The sequence below is a fragment of the Temnothorax nylanderi genome, unplaced genomic scaffold, assembly GCF_030848795.1.
Source record: "Temnothorax nylanderi isolate EJ_2023f unplaced genomic scaffold, tnyl_v1.0 TNYL_tig0008_pilon, whole genome shotgun sequence".
Classification (NCBI taxonomy): domain Eukaryota; kingdom Metazoa; phylum Arthropoda; class Insecta; order Hymenoptera; family Formicidae; genus Temnothorax; species Temnothorax nylanderi.
In genome coordinates this window covers 395,588-414,206 of record NW_027249070.1, presented here as the reverse complement: position 1 = coordinate 414,206, position 18,619 = coordinate 395,588, and the positions used below count along the sequence as shown (strand labels likewise).

The following is an 18,619-nucleotide window of genomic DNA, read 5'->3' as shown; positions in this document are numbered from 1 at the left end:
TTCTCTCACAATCAATAAGCAGTAAAATGATCAACTCGATACACTCCACAATAATTTACAATCAGGTAATTTACGATTGAACGGATAATTTCTGTCTCTCTTATTAGACGTGCTTAAAAAGTTTTCTTAGAATCTAATTGTCCCTACTCAAGATTTCAAAAAAATATTGTAAAAAAAGATTACGTAAAAGAAATAAAGATACGTTTGATTTGAAAATATATATTACAATTTTCACATGATTTACCATGTAGATCTTCGAATAAATCATATCGCTTAGTCTAGAGGGTATAACCCAAAGAGTAACGACAACCCCGATTTTAAATCGAGAGAAATAATCTCCCCTAATGCGCATTTTAAGATTCACGGCGTGATGCATGTTGCATCGCGCCGACAGCTGTCTGTAGTCGACGTTAACCTCTTCGAGGCGAGCGCACTGCCGACCAAAGTCAAACATGCCGTATCGGCCCTAATGCTCCCATTTAAAGCGGAGATATCGTACGTGCGAGCCAACGACGCGTTTCAATCGAACCGGAGATACAAGCGTACATACGGAACGCGCATAAATGCATGTTGCGTCTACCGTAACATGCGAGTAAGTCGAATTTTTATCTACTAATACCATTAAGAAAAAAATTTCATTAATAAAATTTGATATACATCTTCATTAAAAAATATATGTACATTTTATATACAAGGAAAGATGTATAAATATAAATTTGTTCAGTTGCCTTGTACAGTAACAGAGTAAAGACTTTAAAATACATGAATTTCATTTCAATATTGTGAATGTTAAATGCAATTAAAAGGACATATCGAGTGGCACACACTGTGGATGCCAGTTTCTCGCATCGGCATTTTCGACTACCGTTTTGCAAAAAATCTCGCACCTAATGCACGCTTTAGAATACACCACGCAACGCGCGTTAACTTCTTTCCCAATCTCCTCTCTCTCTCTCTCTCTCTCTCTCTCTCTCTCTCGCTCACTCGCTCTCATCACGGGTCTACCGCCATCCAAATTCAAACATCCCTTCTTCCAGCTCGCGCTCTTATACACGTGCGAGTCGAGCGGGCGCACGGTTGCGAGCGGTATGCGTGAAAGGGCTCGTGGCTGTACAAAGAGTGCGGCCAGGCCAGTCCACGGTGTGTTGGTGACTTAATTCGGTGTGAATATATGCAAGCCCCGCCGAACCAATCTCTACCCCTACTCCATCGGTCGCGCTCGAAGCATACACGTAGAGCACCGGCCGACCGGTCGGCTAATTTCAATACCTCCCTGCCACCCTCACGTCCACACCGAATACGTTCGTGTATGTACGTGGTCTCCGAGCAGTCCGAGCCCCAGCCTCCAAGCCGCCTCGCCTTGTGTATATACATATGGGTGCGAGAGTGTGTGTTACGAGCGCGACAGAGACGAGGCTTGCGTGCGGGTCGGGGTGGATTGTTTCGCTCGTGACGTGCGTGTGCGCGTACAACGACACGGATGTATTTGACGCCGCGCCGGAGGGATATAGAGAGGCCGGCAGGCGAGAAGGGCGCCGGACGGAAAAAAGGGATGCGTTTCTACACAACAGGAAGCACGATGTAGCATATACACGAGTGAGAATGCCATGGGATTTCAGAAGACACGGCGCGCGCGCGTGATATCCTCCAATTAATATCCTCTCACCTTAACGCTCGGCTTCGTTTCTGCATGTCGCGACTGCGTGTCCAAAAGATTTTCTATCGCTTTCGTGTCGCCAATTGAACGGCATGAAGCATAATTTAATTACGCAACCATTTTTCGACATTTTAGAATTTTTTACCATTCACTCGTTCTTAGCCGAGGAACACGTATTATAAAGTTTGGAATGTCTAAATTGACTCGTCAAAAATACTTTTGTCAATTCTCGAAATTAACGATAAGTTTTACTTCGGCAACATTATTTACTTTTTACGTCATGCTGCAAGATAAAAGTGAGAGAATAAGATTGGCACAACCTAATCGTATACAATGTCTATAAAAAGAAAAAGAAGAAGTCTATTTTCTTCTGACACGTGTATCCTTCTTCAACGACCAATTTCAAGCGCGACGATCTGGAAACGAGATCACACGGAAATGATATGTTAAAATCTCGACATATCGCAGACTGACAACATCGTTATGATGTCGACCGAATGAAAAAGTGATTAATTCTGTTGACTTTTACGCAATGTGAGTCAAAATATATAATAATATACCATTACACATCTTAACTTAATTGTTCTAAAACATACATAACATGATATATCCTGAAAGTTATTTACCATTGGAAAAATTCCTTTTTAAACGCCTTATTTGAAAAGGCCGCAATCTCTCTTTCTCTCTTTTTCTCTTTCGCTCTCATCTTTAGCGGCTATCTAAAAATGGGAGATCAAAAAGAACCACCAGCCGCGAACGGCGGAACTTTTCCGCAGGAACTACCTGAGCAATCACGCGTAATCACGGCTCGCATTATAAAACTGTCCCCGAGGGAGAGTTTTCATGTTCAACACTATGCGGTGATTGAGGTAGGGGAGGGAAAGAGAGGTTGGAAAGCGGAAATGCGGGGTACGATTGGCGGAAGGTTAGATCGCGGCAACTCCTCCGTTGGAGATTTCACATTTCACCATCTCGAAGGGGTCCAGAATGTGCCTGCGTCGTACATGAACGCGACGTAACTACGTATGGTGATGGCGAAGCACGTTGTCCGAGACAATGGCTCCCCACGTGGGGAGCGGCGTACGGTCGCGGCGAGAGGGGATTGGGAACGTAAACTGGACGGTACGTATCTTTACGGGCCATAAAGGCTAGCCCTCGTTACGGAGGGACTCGTACCGCACCCGTGGCCACTAAGGCGCCGCACCACGAACCCTCCGTGTCGCCTTTAACTCTCTCTCTCTCTCTCTCCGCGCTCTCTGTATCTTTCTCCCTCGTTCCGGTGAGCTCTATCTTCCACGCCGATCACCCTACGACCCTCTCTCGTTTCCCACTTAACCCTTGATTCATCCGCAGTATTCTAGATATCGTGTCGCGGAAAATATCTTTCTATAAAGGAAATAGAATGTACTTTCTATAAGAGAAAATCAATTTGCAGACAGATTGCATGTTTTTAAGATAACGAGTGAAAAATTCGTCGTAAATTTTTCTGCCTATTAAATTCAATCTAATCAATCACGAATTTAATATTATTAATTACAATAATTAAAATTTTATAAGGTTTAAGATATTAGGTCTCTCGAAGTGTATGACACATACATTTAATATAAATTTAAAAATGGTAATCTTGAAATACTTTTAATACTTTCGAACCTTTTAATACTGTCATTTCATTAATGAGATGGTTTACTATTCTAATTTACTGTAACATTAATGACGGTTAAATTGATTTGCTGAACGAAATGAATTATATGTTGAAACGCGAAAGGGGGGCCTTGTGGCCGCAATATAATGAAGATATCTCGTCATGCTACACGGGTTTTTCTCCGTGCCACGGATTCATAGGCCCCGTTCGCCTGTGGCGGGCCGCGGGGGTCGGTCGTAAATGACCGCCATTGTACCGTCAGCAAAATTGAAACCCCACATGAAATCGGCGAAGCTCTCGAAAAAGGACCCGAGCCTTTCGCTTACCCGACTTTAAATAGCTCTGACGTATAATTGGGCCCCAAACCTATTGAAAGAGGTTCTCGCGAGGTTCGTCCCCCGTACCGTGCGTCGAGTACTCGCGTGATCAATGGGAACGAACAAAGACATATGTTGCAATATGCGCACAAGAATCTCCGTTTTATCCGGCATCAGATATGGCTACCGCTGATATTGTTAGAAATTTTATCATAAGATTTAACGCAAAAAAAAACACAGTAAGAAGTGATAACGATAATATTCATTTAAAAAAAATCTTCTATTCCTTTGCTCCATTGGACTTTGCAAATACAGAGCGACGATTTAGGATTGATAATCGCTGTCCCCCTCATACGCACAAAAGTCAGACTTGCAAAGCAAAGAGCTGGCTTCGAGCAAACTTGTATAACGACGCGCGTAATTCTGCACGAAAGCAATGGCAACCGTGGCAACCCCATGGAGTGCCAAAATATTGAGGGGCAGTTTCTCCATGATACTTGCAGAGAAGGAACATCGAGAAGGAGAGCGATAAATAGTAGGCTAACCTCATTTTTCATGTGGCCCATAAAAATCGTCGTCCATGTATGGTCGGCCTGAATGGGGCCCCCGAACCTTTCAGCGAGTCCCGAAGAAGAGGAGATGTCGGCGGCCTTCATTGGCGGGCGCGGAAGCGTGACATTATATTTATGTTGTCACCCCGTATGTCAAAAAGAACGACGTTGCTACCGACACACTCGTGAGAGCGAGAAAGAAAAGGAAGAGCGAGATAAAGAATCGCGACACCGTCGAGGGGCCCGTTTGGGTCTTGTCTGCAAACATTGCCGTTGACGCATCCCGATCGCTACTCATGCCGCGAGGACAACAATGCATTATTCTTTCGATATCTATACACCAAAGCTAGCTGTCGTAAAACCATCGAATCGAATCGCGAAGGAAGCAATAAAGCACTTCTTTTTAGGTCTTTTCTAAATTCTCTAAATTTAGCGATAGGAAAATCAGGTTTATTGTTAAATATAAATAAATTGGGCAGTGTAAAAATGTCGCATGTGTTATCATGAAAAAAAATTTCGCTACATGTGTAATTTTTGGAAGAATTTTGAACATAAATATGAAAAATTAAAACAGATGATAGAATATTTTCTACGTACTTATAAATCTTGGTATCGAAGGAAAGAATAGCAAGTTAATGCAACAATTATTTTAGAGTACACGTAATTAGAAAATAAATGGCAGGTTCTTTAAGCTAAAATCTCGAGCGATAAAACGAAGAAATCGCAGGGGGCCCTTCCGGCTCGCATTACACGCGCGTGCCCCTGTTGTTGCAACTGTCGTGCTCCGAAACAGTTGGCTCCACTCTCAAGAATGTCTGCGAATTGTCAACGTAAGATCTCGCGCCGACACATCCGGCCTTTTAAGCGATATGTCGCCGGCTACTTATGGCATCTTACGATCTATCCACGATTTCTTTCTTCCAATAATAGAGAAACTCATATTTGCGGAAACAAAGAATAATTCTCTTGTACGTGCGCAACACAGATTCCTGGACAAATTTAACGCGCAGCTACAGTTTTAATTAAATTATTATCATCAAAAACAAAATTCTTACTATTCTATTTATATATAATTTTATTAAACTATACTTTCGAATTATCAAATGTTCTAACAATATTCTAACAATTTTCATAACTGATCGTTTCGTAAAATGTTTCGATTAAACAAATATCGATTTTAAAAGTTTGTCAAAGAAACTATGCTCGAAAGAAAGTTGTGTACAACAATTTTAGGATGTTCTATATACTTATCTAGCCGACATCTAGATACGAGACACATCATGTGTACATATCGAATAAAATCTGACGCGATTCTTTCAAATGGGAATACTAGCATCATCCGATAACCGAAACGTACGAAAGGCCGTGACGAATTACTCGAAGCTGGTCGAAAAGCCCGAAGAACAATCAATATCTGTCGTTCGTAACTGGCATAAGTCGTACGTGCTCGCGAACGTTATACAAGCGGGCAACGCGTGCCAGTTTCCATCGGGAGTGACGGTAACAGCTGTTGCACGTCCATTTCGGAGCTTTCTCCGTGGAAACTCCACGGGGAAAAGAGAAAGAGAAAGATAGAGATAGACGGGAGAGAGAGAGAGAGAGAGAGAGAGGAGAGAGAGAGAGAGAGAGAGAGAGAGAGAGAGAGAGAGAGAGGAGGAGAATATTGGCGGCGGTGATCGTCGCGTAAACACAACCTAAAAGCAGTAGATCACCCGGTTCCTCCTCGTACGTTTCTGAACACGCGCGGCCGCGCGCCACGCACGGATATCTATACGCTACCTTGAAACACCGCGCCCGATCGATTTATGCTTGTCAGACAGGAAAGGAGCAAACGAGCCGAGACAACGTCGACGCTGAAGAATACATCGATCGCGAACGGGCTTGTCGTTGCGTGTCTTAAATTATTTAATAAGTTAAATTTCGAAGAAATTCGCGGCAAAAACTCCAATGGATTTCACTTTAGAATAACATTCTGGAGAATTCTGTGTGTGTGTTTTTCCGCAACGTATGCATGTATGTCGCAAATCTAGTAAAGCACTATGAGACTTAATAAATTACGCAATTCGATTCTCATTCTATACGTAAAAAGCCTTTTTCTTGCTGCTTGTTTCCGGATTTGTAAACTGGAATTCGTGTTAACCGCCGATAAATAATTGGTCTTAAACGTAGTCCACGGGAGAGATACTCGATGTGGTTCGCAACATCATTGCTCGTTATGCTCTTTTTTGCAGGAGTCTTCTCTAACGCGCACTTGTCAGCGAGTTTTTTCGCAAGTTTTTCAATCGAAAAGCACGTGTCCATTATTAAGAGCTAGATTGCAACCTGGGCCGATGCTTGCTCGACACGTCTCACTCGAAAGTTTTTCCGTTGTTTTTTTTGTCTCTTTCCGGCGGTGAGCCACAGGGATTTTACAATCCTAATAAAAATCCCACGAAAGGAAAATTCTGCTCGTTCAGTATACATAGTGCGCGCACGCTTGCCTTTTTAACCCAAAAACCCCATAAAAATTAAAAGCAAGGTTTACCGTTGTCGGCGTATCATTGTCCCATGCGGCTCCACCGTTTCCTTTCGTGCCTTCCTCTATTTCCTCTTTTTTTTTTTGCACCAAAAAAATCGAACCTTAATGGTAAAAATGCGGACTTGATAAACGTTATAAAAAAAAATTCTTACGTCGTGGTCACTGCGTATAGAAAGATGTGGCAAGCGGTACGAACAAAAGAACGTGTGAGAAGTTTTCTTTCGGAATGTTTTTTTTTTTTTTTCAGCAACCGTAAAAACGAAGCAATCGTCAGTCGGCATTGTAACTCTGTAAATTGTCGTTCGGTCATATATCACTCGGTTAAAAAATAATATTCTCCGTGGTATATATCTGCGTTTTTTGCGTCCCACCGTCGCCTCCACTGCCGCCGCCGCTGTTTCGCGCCATCTCGTCGATATCCTTTTTCTTTCGGGGGACACGATCCGCCCCGTGGACCCCGTGGTGCGACACTTGAAATTCTAATTCGCGCATATTTACTGTCTAACGGAGTAGAGATATTTCACCGCGCGTCCTAATGAAACTGCCTCGATATATGCGGCGCTTCGCAACGCTTCGAAGACGGACTTGGCGAGGATATACGGCGCAATTGCAACTGGTATAAATGAGTCTCTGCTGAGATTCTCGCAATTCCAATCAATATCAATACGAATTTTCTGATGGTAACGAACGATCGGAGAAAAGTAAACGCGGCAGATCGTGGGAGAAAGAAGTGAAAGATAAGGCTCGCGCAAGTTTTTCCTCGCTGCAGTTTTACAAATCAGCTGCTCCCTTATTCCAGGCATAAAAAAAATCGACCATTCATTCGAGACAATCGATAAAATCTGGTCGCTGTCGAAAACGCGAGATCGTATCATAACGTAGCTTTTACAGCGATAGGTACGGGCGGCCGCGGCGCGGCGCGGCGCGGCGGATGTTCGCCGTATCGCTTTTACCATGAGTCCATCCGGATGCTTGCATTGCGAATACGCGAGAAACAAAACAGATTCGAAGGGTTTTAGTTAAACGTGCTATTCTTGTTACAATTATTTTTCCGCAAAGAGAGAACGAAACGCACGGATAATTTCAACCGACCTCAGTGGCGAACATGGTGAGAGCGAATCGCCTATGTCCGATAGCTTCCCTAACCGATGGTTTGCACGCGAGATAAGCATGGAAAAAAAGACCTACGCAACTGTGTAATTACCCTGCGTAATTCTGGGGCCGGCCGCCGGACTGACGCGAAATTCGGTAGTTCCGCCGTTCCGCGAGCGTTGTGTGCGGCGATCGCCGAAAAGGAAAAAGACCGGCCATTCATGCGCGTACGCGATACAATCTGAGAGCTGCGCTGCCTGCGCTGAAAGCGCGCCAGATCGTATCGGCCAGTAATGCGATCCCCCAGTAACATAATGGTGCAAAACCCGGCCCATTGTTGTCGACCGGGGTGCATTTGGTGCACAGGATGTGCTCCCGATTTTCTCGGGTGTCGTATAATGTGGCTTACGCCTAGCGGGGGGATGATAGGAAGGGGGATAATGGATAATGCAGCGAGATTCAGCGATTTAGGATACCGAGAGAGAGAGAGAGAGAGAGAGAGAGAGAGAGAGAGAGAGAGAGAGAGAGAGAGAGAAGGGGGAGGTAGTTGTAGCGGCCAGGCGGATAAATATTCTGTATAGACTTTTTTTGCCAAGTGTAATCCGTAAACGTATCTTCCTGCAGAATTGTAAGAGGACCGATTTCCCACGAATAAGTTAATTAAAAAAAAATAATACGATTTTTTGTCAAAGATATAATTCTATAAGAAACTTGATAACGCATAATTTTAAAGAACAAGTAAAAATGAGTCAAGCTTTAGCTTCGAAAGATACAAATTTTGCGAATTTTGCCTTTTTAAAAATTAATAATTCATAATCATTAAAAATATAATAATTATCCTACATGTGTATGCAATATAGCAAGTTTAATATTTTTATTTTCTCTAGTAATCTAGTGTATATTATTTTTAATTAATGTAGTTTAAAATTATTTGATTTTTCGAAAGAAAATTAAACTGTATAATAGAATACAACTAAGAGATAACAAAAGGCACACTATAAAAACCAGAAATAATTTTATCTCACAATATACTATCGAGCACTCATCAAATATTTTTTTATTAAAAGGTGTAAATAAAAATTTAGCTTCAATTTTTCATCATGCTCCATACATATGAGTCTTGTTATTCTTATTGTTTTTATTTCTTTTTCAGCTGAAATTGTATCTACCACTTTTCCTCAAATGTTTATTGCACTATCGCTCGTAAAAACATGTACATAAATGGCTCAAATGACTGCGGAGCAATCGGATCCTTATTCCCTGCGATTCCTGCGAAATCGCCGAAAACACACGTGGCCGTGGCATAGCGAAGTGGCGCCATCGGCAGTGAAACATGAAATTACCAGCGCATCGCAACGGATAACATAACTGAGCAATGTCGCGTGCAATTTCAGAGATCTACTTTACCGACCACTTTTTCATCTACTACAAATAAGGAAGTTTGCCAAGTTGTCGATATACGGCGATCAATCAGTATAATATACAATAAATGATCGAACGAAGCACGATTACGAATTATATTTTCCGCTTATCTATCGTCGGTTTTGCACAATTTGTGAAGAATATAACGAATTTTCCATTAAAGCACAATAGCATTGCGTGATGTCAATTCGTTTTGAAAAAGAGTAAAAGACAGATAATTACAGATACGAGGATGCAATAAATACGTTAACTCACCGGTCGTTGTGTCACCGGTGTCACCATTATGCCATCGTCAGGAATGCCGACCGCAGCTTCGAGAAATTCTTCCATTTCCTTCACTCCTGTCCCGAAATTCTGGTTACGTGGTCCATTTAAGATAAGTTCAAAATGTCACAGAGTTCTAGTACGCGTTTATTCACTCCCGAGCCCGAGCACTCCCGACAGTCCCGACCGCTTCCAAAATCCGCTCCGATTTTGAACAACGCGACGCGACGCGACGCGACGCGGCACGCAGCGCAAGTGCAACGACTGCACATGCGCGACTCGCGAATCGCGACACATTCTTATTGAATCAAACTTTCGTTAACGGACAATTTGTCGGACGCATCCCGGCCCCGGCATCCCGCGATTCCCGCGCATCGCGCTAGACGATCCACAGCTCGACACGATCGATCCCGCACTCCCGAGTCCCGATGACCGCGATGACGCTTGGAAACGCACAAATGACGCGATATGCGCGACGATCACTTCGGTAAGTAACGACTGGAAGTACGACGGAGCAGAGCACAGGAATTCGAACGCGTTTTCGGCACATTCGCGAAGTAGCCAAAAGTAACCTTTCGTCACGAATTGGCGCGTTTGCTCGCGCTGGCAGATAAATATCGCGACACGAGGGTTGCTCGTTTTCCCTCGGCAGTCTCGGCACTCGCGATCATCCCCGAATGCTTTCGGGGCACTTGGCACTTTATTCGCGCACGCGAGACTCGCTTTCAGCGAGAGAGAAACCGCGGCGGCCGCACCGCTCCGGAGTAACGCTGAACGCACCGTCGACTTACGCACGGGTAAATAGAGAAGGAGCGAGAAGGACGGCGCGAACTAAGATGGCCGCGCATGCCCGCGCAATATTATTTTGACTACGGGCCCGCGCGCCCGCGCGCCTCGGTAGCGTTAACGTTTATTGAATCTAATCTTTACTAGTTTTTACCTGGAAAAAATCACACAGCCTGTCGTTTTATATGTAATAAAACGTTGTTGCACGTAATAACGAACATGTAATTACTCAACGATACTACAATGATAAAAAAGGAGCAAAAATAAAAAATTAAATTATATAAATATAAATTGATCAATGTTGGTACAACTGCCTTAACATTTACGTTTTCCGTTTAAAAGAGAAGAAGGAATTAGTCGAATTATTATTATTTCTTAACGTTTATAGAAATCTGTAACACAGTGGACTCGATTTTTCGTGAGCATTTTTGAACATTTTGATTAATTATTCCGAATAAAACGAATAAGGCTATGGTGCTTACGGTAATTAATGTAAACGTGATAAGAATTATAAAAATTCAGTACATCTCGATGTATTTTAAATGAACGAATAAAATGCATTATTTAGTTTATTTCGCTATTTACTTTTTATGCAAGAAAATAAAAAAGTTCTGAAAAACTAGAGCAGTTTAATTATTTTGGTGATAATGTTATGAGATTTAAAATTCGTAACATTGAAACAAGTTTTTCAAGATAATCAAATTACGAGAAGCTCTTCGATAAAAGAGATTTTGCTGTTTTAATCCCGACTTACGAGTTATAACATTTTTATGGGATAGTTTTTACTTGAACGCTTCCATTTAATACTTCAGTCAATTTACGCTTTGCAATGCAAGCCAAACGAACGAGCAAGCTCGTACTTTAAAGCTCGTGCGCGACCAAATAGGATCCGAACGCGAGAGAGAGAGAGAGGTGGAGCAAATCTCACGTCTGTGTATTATCATCCTTTTGATGTCCTTCTCAAAGCCGGACCTTGTCGAGCTTACATTCCTCGCTGTTGTAAGTACAGGGAGGTAGAAGCTATAAATTTTGGCAACCGAGCAGATGCGTCGCTCGCGGATTGTTATCATTTTCTAAAATGCATTATTACGTGTATTCTTGGCATCTATGTTACAAAATAGCGAAATATATTATTTATACATTCAAAAAAATCGTGCAAAGCAAAATATCCGAAAAAAATAACGACCAAAATAATTGACGATATATGCAAAGAAGCACACATATCACTTTTTCGAATAATGATTTAAATCATCAAAAATGTCCAAGTTAATAACGAATGTACCAAATTTTAAATGTATTTTATAACGTCCACAATCTGTGTATTAATCTCATGTAACTAATAAGTTACATCTCAATGACGTCTAAAAGTTTCATGAAAACGTAATTTTTCAGTGATCGATGGCATTGTCAGGTGCTGCTTTCCCAAGTTACGTGAGACTCGAGTGCCATCCCTGTACCTTTGGAATCTGGAGTGTACTGGACAATACAGGGAGACAGTCGCAGCGGGGCTTTATTAAGCTTATTAACGGAACATACAAGGGTGGACGTATCTACGTCGCGGTGGTCGAGGAAAATATAACCGCCGAGAGGGACGTGCGGATGGAAGGTAATGGTGACGGGAAAGCTGTATTTCAACTCATTTAATCGTGGCGCATTCGAGACCTCTATTTGTCGTATCTATTATAATATCGTAGCGTCTCTCTCTCTCTCTCTCTCTCTCTCTCTCTCTCTCTCTCTCTCTCTCTCTCTCTCTCTCTCTCTCTCTCTCTCTCTCTCTCTCTCTCTCTCTCTCTCTGTCTCGTTTTCTTTTTCTTTTTCTGTTTCCATTTTTATCGCCTCTGCCACTTATCCTTCAAACGACACGGTAGAATAAAATGAAAGAGAAGCGTTTCGAGAACAATCTTAATTAACCATTAATATTTCACGGTAAAATAGTGTTATTTCAAACAACTGGTATACCTCGTAATTATTATTCTGTTGTAGAAAATAAAAATGTGCCAATAATTGATACATCGATAAAATAAGCTCTATTTTATGAGCTCTGTATAAGTAACATTCATATACACAGTAAATTAACGAATAATTCTATATCTAGGATTAAATATTGATCTTAATGTTCTATGCACTTTAAGGCAATCTTTTTGTAAATTTGTGTTTGTTCTTTCTCGTAGCACTATCCACATTCATTTGCACATGTTTGTTTATTTGTATCTATTTGTATTTTAAAGATGTAAGAATAATATATATATTTTTTTATATAGCAACCCTCGCGCGCGTACCGTCTTTTCGACAAATTTTTTTCTCGATTCGCCCGCCCTCGTTTTATCGCGTGTTCTGCACAAAAGGATTATTAACTGCACGCTTCGTAGCTGAATTAACGAAAGACAAATTATATCGGAAACGGAAACGAAAAGAATCACTCCGTATGGTCACGAACAGACCACGTTCTTATTTTTCGTTTCTAACAATAATACTTTCTGGTATCACGACATATTTGCCGTTAGGCCATTATAACTCCAAATTATTTAACTACAAAATGGTTTCAATGTATGATTTCAATTATCATATACATTAAAACTTGTATTAAATTACATTTTTTTTCGTATTAGTCATGTTTCTTTAAGTTAATTTTTGGAAGTTTTATATTTGTAATAAAGTTATCTGCTGCAAATATACACACGCGTGTAAGAACCGAGGGAAATGAACGCTCAAATGCGTAAGGGCCGCGGCGGATTTGCTGGTAAGCTGACGGAACAGGAACGATCCTCGTCTAATCGCATCCCTAGTCCTGATTTAGGACGGGATTTTAATTACGAAGGGTCAGTAAGTGCGGCTGTCCACTTGGCACAAGTATTCCTCCCTTATTTATAGTTCATTAGCTCGGCTTTCGCGTAGAAGGCAAATTAACTTATGCCTAACGATACACCGCCTCTATCCACCGAAAGAACAAGAATTTCTCCCTTTCACCGTTAAAGCTTGCAATGAAAAAGAAGCAAATATATTATAAAACATACATATATCCTTTGAGATTTTGTAATATCATTTTTATTATATTAAACCATAACATTGTAAAACGTATATTTCCTATAAAAATATAGCATTTATTTAAGATTATAATTCAATTATTTAATAGAAATTTTTAGCGAGAGATAGAATCAGTTAGAAACGAAAAGAATTATTTTATTTTAACAATCAAATGGCTTTAAAATTTTGAATCTCTCTACTAAAGTAAATTTCCTAACAAGAAGAAATCTAATTTCGTAATTGTTAAACGAGTTGTAAAGCGCACATCGCAGAGAATAATATGCTTTGTGTAAGCCAACACTTTTCTGAGAAAACAATCAACGATAAGGCGGTCTTGTATAAGCTTTTCCGGTGGCGCTGGAAGTGGCTCAGAGCGATACCGTCGCACTGATAAAAATGCGTCAAAAGATCTTTCTATTTATTTTGGCTACCCGCTGTTAATCTATTATCTCGTACTGCCTAATGCAGCCGTCGGACATAATCTTGTCGCTGTTGAAAAATGTTTTACTGAATCTCTTTTCAATCGGATGTCGGCCGTAAACCAAATCGACTGAATTTATCTAAAGATTAAGTATTCCTGATAGTCTTCTTATTGCAATATTATTTGCTAAATGTATTTAATTCAAAATAATCAAGATCATTATTTAACGTATCAAATAACAATATTCTAATATTCTACATCAACAATATATTTGGTTCATACTGAACATGCTAATTCATTTGTACATGTGCTTCATATACATATAAACATATAAATTTTTAGAATCGACGCTTCTTATCTACCGAATTGCTACTAATGAGAAAAAATTCGAAAAAGTTAATGTCTTAATTCGTGCTCGTATACGTTGTTACTTGTGTAACATACAAATAATGCGGTCGCGGCGGTTGCGGTTTCGCGATTGATCGTAGTGCCGATTTTTGCGGCGATTCCGAACATTTCGCGACGCGGATAGGCGAGCGATTGATAAATTTATCCCCATACACAAGGAGCACATCCAAGGGGTTAATCACCTATATTCTTGCGAACACGGCAAACCGCATCTACCTTCTCGATTACGCTTCAGCACAGACCACAGTGCAATGAACAGTAGCATCTTGCGACCGCGATTCAGAATTTTTGGTGAGCCTGAAAATTATATAAATATATATATATATATGACGGTCCAAAGAACTTTCTAACAAATCACATAAAAATCTGAAAAATGATAGCACCTTTGACGTTTGTTGTTGTCTAATGATTAGTTATAGATAATAGATATTTATAATTTCTTTGGAAAACTTGTATAAAATTACAATTTATAAAATTATCATTATTTGAGATTACGTAATGTAATTGCAAATAACAAGATAATTTATATCCATTATTTTTTATTTGAACAACAAATTGTAAAACTATATAATCTGTTAAAATTGGATTGAACGATCTCGAAAGAGTCAAGCCAATAAGTTCTTCAAAAATAATCGAGAATTATTTAATAAACGCAGTAGTCGATTACTAAAGAATATCGTTCTTTGTCATCATTGTTTTAATATTCCAACAAGAAGCATTGAGATCCAAGCTTCCTCGAGAAAGGAAAAGGGGTCAAGAGAGGCAGGAGGTGGAAAGCGGTAGAAGCGCAAAGGAACAAAATCGCGGGGGTGGGGCAAGCGATGCATGATGCGGGAGAGTTCGACCCCTCTACCTGCTTCCCCAACGAGAGGCTCCGCCTCCAGAAAGCCGAATGACGTCACACAGACACTTGTTACGCCTTGCCGTTGCTTGATGGGATGCTGTATCGTTGAGATTTTGCATAAACCAGAAAGAAACCTAACCAGTCACTCTACACCGATATATCTATGCACCGAAGAAGTATTTCTTCCTCAAAATGTTTGTTCATCCTTCGATCATAATTAGATCATTTTTTATATAGAAAATTCTTCTAATCAAGTATATAATTTATTTATGCATAATTAATTTTCATAATGTATTATATAAAAAATCACGGAAAATAAAATATAAAAAGACCACATTTATATACTTTTATGAAGTAAAGAATAAAATAATAATACTCTACTTCTAAAGTCATGTTATATATAAATGAATTACTTGAACATGTTCGTAATTTAATTTATATTATGGTGAATATGCTTAATGGGAGATTCGCTAGCTTGTATTACTGCAGCAAAACGCGTTCTATCCCCACATCGCGCATTTCCACTTTGCAAAGAAAGGAGGGGAAGAATCACTCGAAGGCTGGACTCATCATATCGTGGCCACTGGGAGGCTGGGCCGTCCTGAGAAATTATGCGATAACATCGATAATTTTATCGGTACTTCCCCCTTCGCCAAGAGAGGTGGTCTGAACGGCGACTGATCGTCGTTGACCAGACTATGTTCTACGACCGATGCACTTTGTATATATAAATGTATGAATAGAAATGTATGAAAATCTATACTTTAATAAGTAAATTTCTATCGTCGACCTTTAGTCTCGAGACTAAATTGCTTGAACATATAAACACGATTGCGCGAAATCGCTAATCAATGTATAGGAAAATATAAATGTTTATGCTGACACACAGGGAATCCCACGAGTATATCCCGACGTATATCCCGATGTATATCGCATGTGTCAGCTTGTGATCTGGGAAATTTGCAAACGTCAATGCGAAGTCTCTCTCTCTCTCTCTCTCTCTCTCTCGCCTAAAGTAACGGTAACGGTCGTCGGCCGGACGACGGAAACTCTGAAGAAAGAACGTCATCGTCGACGAGGAGGCACTATCACGTTGGAGATTCCGCCGCGCCGCGGAGATCACGGTGCGAAAAGTGGCGCGACGTGGGGCGGGCGGTTTGCGTGGTGGGAGCGCTGGAGCGTAGCTTGTTCCTGCCACCGAGGGGCGTCAGTTCGGGGGCAGAAGTGGAGGCGGGGGTCCAGAATCGCGGGGCTTAGGCCGTCCCGGGCCGCTTACGCGCGGAACACGCGGTCCACCGAGCCGCTCCGCGCGGCATTACGTCGCGCACCGTCGACCGCGACTGACGTTCGCGCGAGAGGATCGTCGACCGGCCGCTACACCGACAATCGCGATCATGACTCGGTTCGTTGCCAGAAGGAAATGTCAAGAGGCGTTATGTAGGAAAAGTGCGCTGTTTATCCAAGTGTAACGCCGTGACGTTATATCGGATTCGAGAAATCGTCACCTACGTCATCTCGTTGCGACAACCTGTAGGAATAGAAATCTCGACAGATGATTTAACTAGTGTCATCGGCGATAGTGTTTCTAAAGAGAGAGAGAGAGAGATTTCAATGTGGTAACAAGAATGTTGGTGACGATTTAAGATATTAAATGTTAATAAATTGACGATAGACAGTGACAATGTATTTCAAATTGCCGGTCTCTCTGATCGCGCAACGCGCAAGAAGTGCAACGGTACATCGCAAGACTCAGTTGAAAACAGCTGCTGCATCGATCATGGATCAAGACCGGAACGCAATTTCGCCGTGTTAAGCCTGTAGTGATGATCTCGCGACCGATCATGAAAATCGATGCAATCGAGAAGAAAGAACGACTGATCGATTACGAACGGCGAAAGACCTGCTGCGGAGGCTGGTAGCGAGGCACGACCAAGTCGCCTCCGTCTGCGAAGTAAGTGAAATCACGACGTCCCAGCCGGGGGGTGCGTGCTTGGGCGACGAGGGGCGGCTACTGGCCGATGGGATGCATCTACCGGTGGGTTCCGTGGGCTGCGGGGAGAATTACGGCACCGTTGGATCTCACGAAGGCGCCGGCCCGTGTGGTCCCTCCCTGGCGCCGCTGCAAGGTGTAAACAGCAGGTACCACCAAGTAGACGACGCCGACACCGGAGGTGGAGGCGGCGAAATGAGCGAAAGTGCCGCCGTCGGCGAACTATGGTGGACCGAAAGGCTCGTCGGCGAAGCGCAAGCCGAACATCCTGGAGAACTGGTCAGGACAGGTTGGTGTCTGGTGTCTGGTGTCAGTTGTTGCTAACGATATCAATTAAATTATTACGAAGAAATATTAAAAATAATAGAGAAGTGAAAGAAAGACCGATTTTTTCGCATACTCTTCTCATTATTTTAATTAGATCAAGCAAATATTAAAATATTAATATTAAAATATTCTCATCTAGGCATTATACGCTTCTATTGACAGCCAGGGTTGATTGTTTACGCGTAAAATATAATAATCTACATCTACATGTGCACAATGTAAATTATGTTTGACGTGTCATGTAAACAATGAGTAATCTATGGATCATCGAACATTCGTATTTCGTCAGAAATATCGGGAATTTATGTTTGTACAATTTTATTTTTAGTACTACTAATTAGTTTGGGCACAATTTTTAGCATGCCACGAAAAATTAACAAATCAGCGAGATATAAATAATAATATTTCTATATAGTACCATGTATCGTTTAATATCACTGTACAGTTAATTAATAAATAAATTATAACTGAAATATATCTATAATTCAACCTAGTCTCTAAAACTATTTTTTTATTCTTTTAGGACTGTTTGTGAAAGTATAGTTAAAAAAAATCAAATAATTAATCAATCAGTTAATTTATAATAATTTACATTGCTTATATTATCTACATGAAAAAGGTTCGTGTATAATACACATAATATAAAAAATACGTAAACAATCCATGTAGACGTAATCTTGAAATTTACCGCACAACCTTGATTGAAACTACATTTAAATATTTTAAATTAGATCGAACGATTCTACATATGATAAAAATCTTTGTTTCAGGATCGCCGTACTTTCTGTGCAGTCAACTACCGACTCACTGGCGATCCAACAAAACGCTTCCAGTGGCATTTAAAGTAGTTGCCCTCGGCGAGGTTGGCGATGGGACTCTGGTGACAGTTCGCGCTGGTAACGACGAGAACTGTTGCGCCGAATTGCGAAACTCTACCGCGTTGATGAAGAATCAAGTCGCTAAATTTAACGACCTTAGATTCGTTGGCAGGAGCGGCAGGGGTAAGTCCTGATTGTTACATTTTTTTGTCTTTATCTTTAAATTCATTCTTCTGTTCAGCAAAAAAGTATTTCGTGTTTAGTGGTGTGTCACGTTTACAAAAGACATCGCGCGTTTGTAAAACAAGTCTATATTCATATTCCAATTATCTTTCCGAAAACAATTTACTATACCTTTGATCATATTGAAGTTCACAAGAGATCTGCAGCACTGTGTGTATTAGGATGAGCAAAAGCGCGTGCCGCGATTTCCAGCCCTCTAAAATCACGGTTATTGTAATCATCATCATCGTGCCACCCTCGTCCATCCCCGTGTCCCCATTCGCGAGTTCCCGCTCTCCTGCCACCCCCAGAGTCA

At 41.2% G+C, this 18,619-nt stretch overlaps 1 protein-coding gene across 1 annotated transcript in view; it reads left to right on the top strand.

The window, feature by feature from the left end:
- Positions 1 to 16,211: 16,211 nt before the first annotated feature.
- Positions 16,212 to 18,619, top strand: part of LOC139783354 (uncharacterized) — a 29,113-nt gene continuing 26,705 nt past the window's right edge. Inside the window, exons 1-2 of the mRNA XM_071722511.1 lie at positions 16,212 to 17,225; positions 18,034 to 18,264. Coding sequence (XP_071578612.1) covers positions 16,970 to 17,225; positions 18,034 to 18,264 — 487 coding nt within the window. The 5' untranslated portion in view covers positions 16,212 to 16,969. The remainder of the gene's footprint in view (positions 17,226 to 18,033; positions 18,265 to 18,619) is intronic.